The sequence below is a fragment of the Phragmites australis genome, chromosome 24, assembly GCF_958298935.1.
Source record: "Phragmites australis chromosome 24, lpPhrAust1.1, whole genome shotgun sequence".
NCBI lineage: Eukaryota > Viridiplantae > Streptophyta > Magnoliopsida > Poales > Poaceae > Phragmites > Phragmites australis.
In genome coordinates this window covers 15,890,764-15,903,629 of record NC_084944.1, presented here as the reverse complement: position 1 = coordinate 15,903,629, position 12,866 = coordinate 15,890,764, and the positions used below count along the sequence as shown (strand labels likewise).

Below are 12,866 nucleotides of genomic sequence, written 5' to 3'. Positions count from 1 at the left end.
ATAAATCAGAAAATATATAAACAAATAATTAATAAATAAAATGTATTGTAGTTTACAGAGATCTAAAAGTTATATCGTGAGAAGATTATTTCTGATAGCATAGCATTTATCGCATACTTACAACAAAGGCAGTTCTTTTACTTGTTAATGGTATAGCGTCATACATCAAAGACTTTTTTTTTGTTGTCTCTGAACATTACTAATTATTATAGTTGGTTAGTTGCATCTTCATTTTCTAAGTGCATCAACGGGTACTTGATAAAATTAGTAACAGGCAACAAACGAATCTGAGCTTGCAAGCAAGGACTGTAGAAAACCCACCAACAAACGCAACAAGATTGAAGGCAAAACAAAGCCTCTGTAGGTCAAGAAAAATAAAATACAGCAAACTTCATGGGGAAATGAGGGTTTAACAAGTTGAGAGTACCGAACTTGAAGGAACTACGAGTTAAGCTTAGAAATAACTCACGGATTATATGAATTATATGAACTTAAAAAAATGCCGATTCAGAACAAATGCTCATTCAACATTGTGACTTCTTTCTGTATTTCACAAGTAAGATCAGACAAGTATCGGAAATCAACCTTGAATGTGCAAGAACACTTGATTTACCTGTGTCTCCTTTTTTTCCCAATCGATACAGTTACAGAAGTCTTTTGCAAAATCTTTTATGCCTTGAGCCTCTTTGTTCAATCAAGCTTTAAAGAGCAATCGGAAGCAAGAGCAATGGGAAGCAACCTTGATTTGAGCACTACCTATCGAAGATGTGGTTTGCAGAGATGTTGTTCACAGGAGAGAGAGCTCGTACTCAGTTTCTTTTTTCCTCTTTTCCCGATCCCCTTTACTCTCACTTGATTCTTCTATATACTGGACGGACGAGTCTCGCTCGATCTTTCCTGAAGCTGGCGACGTGGCGGCCTACGCCTGGACGGGCCACCGCCTGGTCCGCTCTCGAACGACGCTGCCTCCGCGGCAGCACCAGTGCCTCGCCTAGTTTTTTTTTTTACGGTAGCGATTCTACGTCACACTCGACCGAACAGTTGTGCTTTAACTAATGACGTGGCAGAGCCTCGTTTGAGAAATCTTACGCTGAATAGTTGCATAAGGACTGTAGAAAACCCACCAACAAACACAACAAGATTGAAGGCAAAACAAAGCCTCTGTAAGTCAAGAAAAATAAAATGCAGCAAACTTCATGGGGAAATGAGGGTTTAACAAGTTGAGAGTACCGAATTTGAAGGAACTACGAGTTAAGCTTAGGAATAACTCACGGATTATATGAATTATATGAACTTAAAAAAATGCTGGTTCAGAACAAATGCTCATTCAACATTGTGACTTCTTTCTGTATTTCACAAGTAAGATCAGACAAGTATCGGAAATCAATCTTGAATGTGCAAGAACACTTGATTTACATGTGTCTCCTTTTTTTCCCAATCGATACAGTTACAGAAGTCTTTTGCAAAATCTTTTATGCCTCGAACCTCTTTGTTCAATCAAGCTTTAAAGAGCAATCGGGAAGCAAAAGCAATGGGAAGCAACCTTGATTTGAGCACTACCTATCGAAGATGTGGTTTGCAGAGATGTTGTTCACAGGAGAGAGAGCTCGTACTTAGTTTCTTTTTTCTTTGTTTCCCAATCTCCTATACTCTCACTTGATTCTTCTATATACTGGACGGACGAGTCTCGCTCGATCTTTCCTGAAGCTAGCGACGTGGCGGCCTACGCCTAGACGGGCCACCGTCTGATCCGCTCTCGAACGACGCTGCCTCCGTGGCAGCACCACTGCCTCGCCTAGTTTTTTTTTTTTTTTAACGATAGCGATTCTACGTCACACTCCATCGAACAACTGTGCTTTAACTAATGACGTGGCAGAGCCTCCTTTGAGAAATCTTACGCTGAATACACATAAGAGATTCAAACATCCAATGGTTCGCTCCCATGTCCCGTCAGCATCCAACGGGCGCCGCTTCAAGTGATCCCCCAACACCTATACACCAGTATCCAAAACCAAATTCATCGGCCCCACTCCCACGACACCGCCGATGTGGCCGCTTCCTCGCCACAACTTCCACCCCCTCCTTACCAAGGCACGGTCCATGCACCACCATCCCGCTCCACCGAACCGCCGCCGCGGAAAGCAGCGTCCAGCCTTCGAACTCCGTGCCCACCCAAACCACGCGTCCCTCCCTCTCCTCCCCGCCGCCATCTCTTGCCGCGAGACGCGATGCCGCCGGCCGCCGCGCCGGCGACCCGGAGCCCGGTGCACCAGTCTCGCGTGCGGGTTCTCCGCCCTGGCAACGGCCGGACGCCCGGGCCGGTCGTGTATTGGATGCTGCGGGACCAGCGTCTCGTAGACAACTGGGCGCTCCTACACGCGGTCGGCCTCGCCGCGGCCGCGACCCCGGCCGTCCCGGTCGCCGTCGCCTTCGCGTTGTTCCCGCGTCCCTTTCTCCTCGGCGCGCGGCGCCGCCAGCTGGGCTTCCTCCTCCGCGGCCTCCGCCTCCTCGCCGCCGACGCCCGCGCACGCGGCATCCCGTTCTTTTTCCTGGAAGGCGGGCATAAGGAGGTGCCGGCACTCGTGAGTCGGCTCGGTGCGTCGGCCCTCGTTGCCGACTTTTCGCCACTGCGGCCCGTGCGAGAGGCCATTGACACCGTCGTCGGGGAGCTTAGTCGCGACGCCGCCAGCGTGGCCGTGCACCAGGTGAGAATGCCAAGAAAGTTGGAATCGTTGGGGTTGATGGATACGGTGTAGACGTGGTGAGGATGCTGTGGCATTGGCGCAGGTGGACGCGCACAACGTGGTGCCGGTGTGGGCGGCGTCGGGGAAGCTGGAGTACTCGGCCAAGACATTCAGAGGCAAGGTGAGCAAGGTGATGGACGAGTACCTGGTGGAGTACCCCGAGATGCCGTTGATGGCACCGTGGGACGGGGAGCAACCGGAGGATATCGACTGGGACGCGCTGATTGACAGGGTTTGCAGGTGTGGCCGGGGAATTTTCGTTGTGAACTGGGTAACAATTTTGTGTAGGGTTTATGGAAAGCTGGGGTGCACTGAAAGCATTTTATGATTCTTCGTTCATGGAATAGTGAGGCAGAGAATGTGCCAGAGATTGACTGGTGCGAGCCGGGAGAGGTGGCAGCAAAGGAGGTGCTTCTGGGGAGCAAGGACGGGTTCTTGACTAAGAGGATCAAGAGCTATGACACAGACCGCAATGATCCTACAAAGCCACGTGCATTGTCTTGTCTTTCGCCTTACTTGCATTTTGGGCACATTTCTGCGCAGCGGTGTGCTCTGGAGGCAAAAAAGTGTCGTCATCTTAGTCCAAAGGTACCCTTGCTTCATATTCAGTTACTCTCACTCTCTCAGAAGATTAAGAATCATATTACAAGGATGCGTATATCTTTGTACCGACCAAACTGCAAATCTGAATTTTAGTGTTAAAACATAGGTCCATTTGTCTGTCAAGTAATACCATATCTTTGGAAACAGTCAGTGGACGCATTCTTGGAGGAACTGATAATAAGGAGGGAGCTAGCTGACAACTTCTGCTACTACCAGCCTCACTATGACTCGCTGGCTGGTGCATGGGAGTGGGCTAGGAAGACATTAATGGATCATGCTGCTGATAAAAGAGAGTATATTTATACGTAAGTCGTCCTTCATAATTTACATGTTGTAAGTTGCAAGTACATTTAACTGCTTGACAGTACTGAGGAAAAATGCTCCTGCTCTACATGGTTATTTGTTAACTAGTATTTTATTTTGGCTTGCAGGAGGGAGCAGCTTGAGAATGCAAAAACATCTGATCATGTATGTATTAGCGAACGCGTTGTACTCTACTGCAGATATTGAAGTCAATTTTCCCTCACTTCCTAATTTAGTTGCATGCTTTCCTTTTTTTTCTCCCAACCGTTATCAGCTGTGGAATGCATCACAGTTGGAGATGGTGCACCATGGAAAAATGCATGGATTCATGAGGTAGAATAAGTTGGACTTAATATATCATTGTTTTAGCCCATTTTATGTGTTTTTTCTGTATTTTGATGTCGATGGGATGTTACTGGAATTGCCTGAGTATCTTATCTTGTTGCTGGCCAAATAAAGAATGAGTAATGTTTGTGCTTATCTACTTCTTAATAGAATAAACAACAACAACAACAACAACAAAGCCTTTCAGTCCCAAACAAGTTGGGGTAGGCTAGAGATGAAACCCATAAGATCTTGCAAGTCTAGTCATGGCTCTGGCACGTGGATAGCTAACTTCCACGCACCCCTGTCCATGGCTAGTTCTTTGGTGATATTCCAGTCTTTCAGATCCCTCTTTACCGACTCCTCCCATGTTAAGTTTGGTCTACCTCGACCTCTCTTGACATTATCCGCACGCTTTATTCTTCCGCTATGTACAGGCGCTTCTGAGGGCCTGCGTTGTATATGCCCAAACCATCTCAAACGATGTTGGACAAGCTTCTCTTCAATTGGTGCTACACCAACTCTATCACGTATGTCCTCATTCCGAACCCGATCCTTTCTTGTGTGGCCACACATCCATCTCAGCATGCGCATCTCCGCTACACTCAACCGTTGGACATGTTGCCTTTTAGTTGGCCAACATTCTGCGCCATACAACATCGCAGGTCTAATTGCCGTCCTATAGAACCTGCCTTTTAGCTTCAGTGGTACTCTCTTGTCGCAGAGGACGCCGGAAGCTTGGCGCCACTTCATCCACCCGGCTTTGATTCGATGGCTCACATCTTCATCGATTTCACCATCCTTCTGCAGCATCGACCCCAAATATCGAAAGGTATCCTTCTGAGGTATCACCTGCCCGTCAAGGCAAACCTCATCCTCCTCGTGCCTAGTAGTACTAAAATCGCACCTCATGTACTCAGTTTTAGTTCTACTAAGCCTAAAACCCTTCGACTCCAAGGTCTGTCTCCACAGCTCCAACTTTCCATTTACCCCCGTCCGACTATCGTCGACTAGCACCACATCATCTGCAAAGAGCATACACCATGGGATATCACCTTGTATATCCCTTGTGACCTCATCCATCACCAAAGCAAAAAGATAAGGGCTCAAAGCTGACCCTTGGTGCAGTCCTATTCTAATTGGAAAATCATCGGTGTCACCATCGCTTGTCCGAACACTTGTCACAACATTATCGTACATATCCTTGATAAGGGTAATATACTTTGTTGGGACTTTGTGCTTCTCCAAAGCCCACCACATAACATTCCGCGGTATCTTATCGTAGGCCTTCTCTAAGTCAATGAACACCATATGCAAGTCCTTCTTTTGCTCCCTGTATCTCTCCATAAGTTGTCGTACCAAGAAGATAGCTTCCATGGTCGACCTCCCAGGCATGAAACCAAACTGATTTTTGGTCACGCTTGTCATGCTTCGTAAGCGGTGTTCAATGACTCTCTCCCATAGCTTCATCGTATGGCTCATCAGCTTAATCCCACGGTAATTAGTACAACTTTGAATATCCCCCTTATTCTTGAAGATTGGTACTAATATACTCCGCCTCCATTCTTCGGGCATCTTGTTTGCCCAAAAAATAAGGTTGAAAAGCTTAGTTAGCCATACAATTGCTATGTCTCCAAGGCATCTCCACACCTCAATAGGGATACCATCAGGGCCCATTGCCTTGCCTCCTTTCATCCTTTTTAAAGCCTCCTTGACCTCAAACTCCTGAATCCTTCGTACAAAACGCCTGTTGGCATCATCAAAGGAGTCGTCCAGCTCAATGGAAGAGCTCTCACCTCCTCCATTGAACAGCTGGTCGAAGTACTCTCGCCATCTATTCTTAATCTCATCTTCCTTCACCAGAAGTCGATCTGTCCCATCCTTGATGCATTTGACTTGGTTGACATCCCTCGTCTTCCTCTCACGGATCTTGGCCATCTTATAGATGTCCCTTTCCCCTTCCTTCGTGTTTAGCCGCTGGTAGAGGTCCTCATACGCCCGACCTCTTGCTTCACTCACTGCTCGCTTTGCGGTCTTCTTCGCCACCTTGTACTTCTCTACGTTGTCAACACTCCTGTCCAAGTGTAGGCGTTTGAAACATTCTTTCTTCTCCTTGATAGCCTTCTGGACATCCTCGTTCCACCACCAGGTATCTTTCGCTTCGCTTCTACTTCCCCTCGTCACCCCAAACTCCTCAGAAGCCACCTTCCGAATGCAAGTCGCCATCTTTATCCACATATTGTTTGCATCACCTCCTTCCTCCCAAGAGCCCTCCTTAATTACCCTCTCCTTGAAAGCTTGAGCCGCTTCCCCCCTGAGCTTCCACCACTTCGTTCTAGCGACTTTAGCGCGCTTATCCCGCTGGACACGTATCCGAAAGCGGAAGTCAGCCACCAAAAGCTTATGTTGAGGAACAACACTCTCTCCAGGTATCACCTTACAATCTAGGCAAGCACGCCTGTCTTCTCTTCTCGAGAGGACGAAATCGATCTGGCTAGAGTGTTGGCCACTACTAAAGGTCACTAGATGGGATTCCCTTTTTTTAAAGAGGGTGTTAGCTACGATCATGTCGTAGGCTAGAGCAAAGCTTAAGACATCCTCTCCTTCTTGATTCCTGCTTCCATACCCAAAGCCCCCATGCACCCCCTCGAAACCTGTGTTAGATGTACCCACGTGGCCATTGAGGTCTCCTCCGATGAAGAGCTTCTCGCCAATAGGTACACTCCTAACCATGTCCTCCAGGCCTTCCCAGAACTCTCTCTTGGTGCTCTCATTGTGGCCTACTTGAGGGGCATACGCGCTGATAACATTGAGAACTAAGTCCCCAACGACCAGCTTGACCAGGATAATCCGGTCCCCTTGCCTCTTGACGTCTACCACTCCATACTTGAGGCTCTTGTCGATCAAGATGCCTACTCCATTTTTATTTGTAGCTGTCCCCGTGTACCACAGCTTGAAGCCGGTATCCTCCACCTCCTTCGCCTTCTGTCCTTTCCATTTGGTTTCTTGGACGCATAGGATATTAACCCGTCTCCTCACCGCTGTATCAACTAACTCCCGTAGCTTACCCGTCAGGGACCCTACGTTCCAGCTACCTAAGCGGATCCTACTTGGCTCGGCTAGCTTCCTTACCCTTCGCACTCGTCGAGTCAAATGCGAAGACCCTTGCTCATTTTTCACTACACCCGGGCGCCGATGTAGCGCGCCACTAAGGATGCGACGACCCGATCCTTGCCCACTTATCACCGTATCCAGATCAAGATACGGCGCGCCACTAAGGGGGTGACGGCCCGGCCCTTGCTCATTTAACACCACATCCGGGTTCCAATGTAGCGCGTCGCTAAGAGGGTTACGCCCCAACGATTTTCTTTCGGGTTTCATCTCCATAAGAGTGGCTGAGTTTTATGTTGGCTCGCCAAGCCTATCACAACCCTCCTCCTTTACCCGGGCTTGGGACCGGCTATGTCGAGACAACATAGGCGGAGTTTACTTCTTAATAGAATAAGCGCATAATAAAGTCAAATATCCATGTTCTGTCCTCCATTAGCTCACTAAAGGCCTTAAAAAATAGCTGAGAATACTTGACAATCTCATATGTTATTCCAGCTTTGTACCCAAAGAGTGCTATCTCAAGGGATACAGATCCTGAAATAAGCCAAGACTTTTGTGCTCCTTTTACAACAATTTGGTACTTCAATTATACTTGATTTGACTGTGAGTTAACTTATGATGATCTCTGTAATCTGTGTTTTGGTACCAAGTGGGAGTTTTCCAAGATCGGTTAGTGTTGGACACAACTACCATCCTTTGTTAGTCATCCTTTTTTTATGGAAAAACCAATCCACGTTATTTTTGTGCCACTTTTTATATCTTTTCCAGAAGGATTTGTGTTCTATATCATTGAGGCTTGCTTCTGTATTTATTATCTTTGTAAAAGATTGCTCTGTGTTGATACAGTAGTTCTCTGCAGAATGTATTGGGCTAAAAAGATTCTAGAATGGACCAGTGGACCTGAAGAAGCACTTTCAATAGCAATATATTTAAATGATAAGGTATATATATGGAGCATGTTTGAGATGTATTATAAAGTTGTACTGCTATGCTTGTCTTGTTCATATTGTTGCTGGTACTGTTAGCAAGTAGTCCTAACTCCTTATTCACCAAATACATGGAAGAGAAAGAAATTCTGCAGGGGAAGGGAAACTTGCTTTTTTCTGCAGGGGAAGGGAAACCAGCTGAAATTACCTATCTCATGAAAGATATATCCATGACTCGATAGAACCTGAATTTGATAAAATATGTTCTAGTACTAGTAACTACAAAATGGTAGCAATTACATCTACTATATCACCACCTAAGTGTACTTTCAATTTCAGCTGCCGTTTTTATGAAGGGCACAAAAGTTGTAATTTCAGTTTTTCCTCATAAGCTTCTAATTCCTGAACTTGTTCAGTTTAGGTGTTGTACTTCTGTCCCTTTTGATCTGATGGCTTTTAGCATGTCAACATCACCAAAGAGCTCATTTCAAATAAAAAAGAAAAAAATATCACCAAAGAGTTCTGCTGCCTCGAGACTATGAACATGTTTGGTTCGTCGCCACAGATTGCCACAACTAATCTTAGGCGTGTGCCAAATTTGTGGCGTGTTAGGGTAAACACCGCCGGGAGGATAGTCGGGCAGCGTCAGCTGCTAAGGGAGGAATTGGACTATAGATTGATGAGACTTAGAACTATAGGGAAGACATAGGAGAAAGGGACTAAGAACTGGATTGATTTTTCTTGCTTAATTCATTAATCATGGCTGATGCCGTGTATATATATCCAGCCTGCTAGCCTACAAAGACTTCATTCAAACCAACTCTACATCTAATCTTATCTCTAGTTTAAATCCAACTCTATTTCTTAATCTTATCTCTAATTCTCTCCTGAGTTAAACTAACCAAACTTTATTTTATCTCCTAAATTGAACTTGATTCAAACTAACAAACCAATCATGTGCTACAGTACCACGGTTAATGTTCACGTGCATCCTAACACTTCACCCATCCTTACAAGACAGGTCGTCCTCAAGCTATGGTGGCGGCCATGGTGGTAGCCTTTGGCAGCCTCGTCAACTGCGTGTAGCCTTGCGCCTAGAGGCCCACGAGCGGCTTCTGCTGAGCCATGCCACTCCTCTCTGCACGCGCGCACGACGGTCGAACTTCATCGCGCACCGACCCCATCTACGCCCTTGACCAAACTAGCAGGCACACTCCAAACGACGTCGTTGCCGAATTGGCGGGTTCAACATCCAACTGTCATTGCCGCCACCATCTTATCCCGCCCCGGCAACCCACGCATGGCCGTCAACCCCGTCTTGAAGCCAAACGGGCTCTGCCTTCGCATCGCGCTTGCACTAACCAAGAAGACGGGCATCGCCAACCTCCTTCCACTTGAAACTGCCGCACGCCGCTGCCACCACCGCAGCAGATTGAGGCAACGCAATGATTGCTGGGAGGGTTGCCGCTGGAGTGTCACCCGTAGCCACAGGAAAAGTCGTCGCTAGAGAGGAAGCTGCAACACTGGATGACAAACTATGTTGCAATGCGGCCAGCTGATGTGCGGTGTCCAGTGACCGCTTGTCGATGACCGCTAGTTGCGAAGACATGGTGGTCATCTGGGAGGACATGGTGGCCACTTGCTGCGCCAAAGCGCCAGTCTGTTGTTGCACGCTCTTCTGTAGGTCGGCCACCACCTTGGCCAAGGTCTCCATGACCTTAGAGCTAGCGCCCTCACTGGAATCGATACTTGGCAAATTTGTTGTCAGCGAAGGTTCTGGTGTTAGTTGCATGTGTTGGATGTCCAATCGACAACAGTCGTTGTAGAAACAGTCATCGTAGATGGAGCGCCCGTGGAGTGTGTCGTGAGCTCGACCTGCGTCATGTGATGACCGAAACCGGACAAGCGTCTCCATATGTGTTTCCACCACGAACAATTGCACCTTCTTAGCGTCATATGGGTTGAAGACATGGTGAAGCATTTCCTCGGTCACTGGGTATATCAAGTAGCTCACCATGACACGAAGAACATCAGGTTTGGAACCTAGCATCTCTGCCCGGGCGGCATCGGTTGCTAGGGGAGGGATTGGACTACAGATTTGGGAGACTTAGAACTATAGGGAAGACATAGGAGAAGGAGACTAAGAACTAGATTGGTTTCTCTTGCTTGATTCATTAATGACGGCTAATGCCTATATAGCCAGCCAGCCAGCCGGCCTACAAAGACTCCATTCAAACCAACTCTATCTCTAATCTTATCTCTAGATTAAATCCAACTCTATTTCTTAATCTTATCTCTAATTCTCTCCTGATAAACTAACCAAACTCTATCTTATCTCCTAAACCGAACCTGAGTTAAACGAAAAAACCAATCATGTGCTATAGTATCGTGGTTACTGTTCACGCACGTGAACATTGTGTGCTAACAGTAATTCCTGCACCTAACATGGCGTGTCTAACTTTGTGGCAAAATACAGCCGTTTGGTTGGCTGCCATGCCTAACTGACTTGTGGCAAACTGAATGAGGCAATCGTTTGGATTACTACCACAACATCTGCCACAAGTTTGGCAAAACCATATAGCAATTGTTTGGTTTGTAGCCAAACTTGCATACCATTAATCTATGAAGTGGTAAGATTGCCACTGCATGCTCATATAAGTCAATTGGGCCTGCTTTTCTTGCCTATTTAACACGTGATACACTAATTAATGGTTTCCTATCCAAACCAATAAGTAATTAATGCAGCAAATCAACTTTAACATAACTTAACCAGTGTTGGATAAAGGAAAAAGAGGGGGGGGGGGGGCAGTCGTGCTGGCCTTACACCACTTAAGGATCAAAGAGCCAAGCAAGCCATTAGGGCCCAACTACCTACAGGTTAGGGAATCCTAACCACAAGGGTTTCCCCTTTTGCAGATCGAGCGGAAGCAGCGATGCTCGTTACTTGGTTGGTGGGAGTGTGTCTCTGATGAGCGCACGTGGCGTCGTGCGTAGCCTTGCACCACTTAAGGATCAAAGAGCCAAGTAGACTATTAGGGCCCAGCTGCCTATAGGTTAGGGAACCCTAACCCCAAGGGTTTCCCCTTTGCAGATCGAGCAGAAGCGGCGGTGCTCGTTACTTGGTCGGCACGAGCGCACATGGCATCGTGCGTCCGGGATCCACGGATGCGGTGCCAGCGTGGAGGAGCCGGTCGGTCCCGTAGTCGTTAAAAATGGAAGCTCATCTCCTTTCTTCTCCAATTCCAATCTCATCCACTTCCTATGCTTTCGATGTTTTTGGACGAGCAAAGGAGAGATGAAGAGAAGCAAGCGGAAGGGGAAAGAAGATGGCAGAAGAGATGAGGAAAGTGCACGGGAGGGTGGAGTCTTCACATGATCTGTTACCACCGGGTTGGTGACCGTAGCCCACGCCCTTCTCGAACGCGTCGCGTGCGCCGAAGTCGTGGCGGACGAATCATCCGCCAGACTTTTGGCGAGAAATGCTATGGTCAAGTATGAAACAGACACCTAACTTTGTTTGGCACGCCATAGTTTGGCAAGCAAACAAACAAGGAGCTAAGCTAGTGTGGCACGCCAAGCTGTGGTATCCAACCAAACACCCCCATTTCTTTATAGTATTGCCATGAATAGTAGCTGTTTAAGGCTAGTTGCTAGGATAAAAGTAAGTAACAATTCTAGCCATGAATAGATTAGAAATCCTTTTGAAGTACGCTGCACCTAGTCTTCTACCAATCTTACTACCTACTTTTAGTTATTAAGCCATAATCCACTTGGGGCAAATAGATGTTAAGGTTGCCTGGAGGCAAGCCCTTTGTTTGGTTTGGTTAATTTATTTGTAGTTAGAAGTTAGATATGATGGTATGAGAAATAAAATCTCAGGGGCATGTAAAATTCCTCAAAGATATATCCGTATTATGTTTTGTACTTTTTTTTTCCCTGTGGTAGGTAGATTTGGTTCTGTAGTAGTTAGCCTTCAAGTTTTTAAGTTGGTTTTTAATTGTCTTCAAGGTTGTTTTCAATTGCAACAAAACCTTATAAATTAGTCTGTTGCAGTATCATGTCGATGGCAGGGATCCCAATGGCTATGTCGGTTGCATGTGGTCTATATGTGGCCTTCATGATCAGGTTGGTGTATTTGGTTCAAACTGAAATCTGGAAAATCTTTATAAATGCTTTTCACAAGAATGGAACAGCTTATAAATCACATTCTGGAAATAAATGTACGCACCTAATTTTTCAGGGTTGGAAGGAGCGCCCAGTATTTGGAAAGATACGTTACATGAATTACGCAGGCTGCAAGAGAAAATTTGACGTTGATGCATACATTTCTTATGTTAAGAGATTGGTTGCTCAGTCCAAGAAGAGGAAAGCTGAGGAAACTCCTAATTCAGAAGCCAAGCATTCCAAAGTCTGAGGTTGCTTAGTATAAGATAGGAATAGCGGTCCGATATGTTTGAAACTTAGAAATAGTTTGAGTCAGGTGTAGGTGAGTAATGCTAAGTAGATATAGAGGTAGTTTCCTTTCTTTTTTGCTGGGTTTATTCGAACACAGGAGACTGAAGACATATGCTAAGTAGATATAGAGATTGGACAAGGTCTACGCTCCAGATCAGTCTAGGTCACTGATATTCTTCAGATGATTAAAAATTCATTAGCGTTGGCTAACATTGTCAAGTTTAGTTGTATGTACTGATTGCGAATGCCATAACTATTTCGAAATTAGCGAGCACTGTACTATTGGATGAAGTGTGCCATATGCTAAATTATGAAGTACTTGCTGGTGATTGTGATTTCACCCTGGAATTTTCTACGAAGGATGTAAATCATCTATGCATGTGGCGTGTGGTACGATTTC

The 12,866-nt window shown here is 46.2% G+C and overlaps 1 protein-coding gene across 2 annotated transcripts; it reads left to right on the top strand.

Annotated features, from left to right (window-relative positions):
* Positions 1–1,946: 1,946 nt before the first annotated feature.
* LOC133907406 (deoxyribodipyrimidine photo-lyase) lies at positions 1,947–12,821 on the top strand. Of its 2 annotated transcripts, XR_009907959.1 has the most exons (10): positions 1,947–2,705; positions 2,788–2,984; positions 3,092–3,332; positions 3,495–3,652; positions 3,779–3,815; positions 3,925–3,983; positions 7,945–8,026; positions 12,065–12,136; positions 12,252–12,523; positions 12,597–12,821. XR_009907959.1 is itself a non-coding variant. In XM_062349442.1 (9 exons), exons 1-9 carry the CDS (start codon positions 2,229–2,231, stop codon positions 12,423–12,425), a joined length of 1,497 nt encoding a protein of 498 aa, XP_062205426.1. In that variant the 5' UTR covers positions 1,947–2,228; the 3' UTR covers positions 12,426–12,821. The 2 variants fall into 2 exon arrangements, 1 of the variants encoding a protein (XP_062205426.1); XM_062349442.1 differs by having other exon boundaries at positions 12,252–12,821.
* Positions 12,822–12,866: the final 45 nt, after the last annotated feature.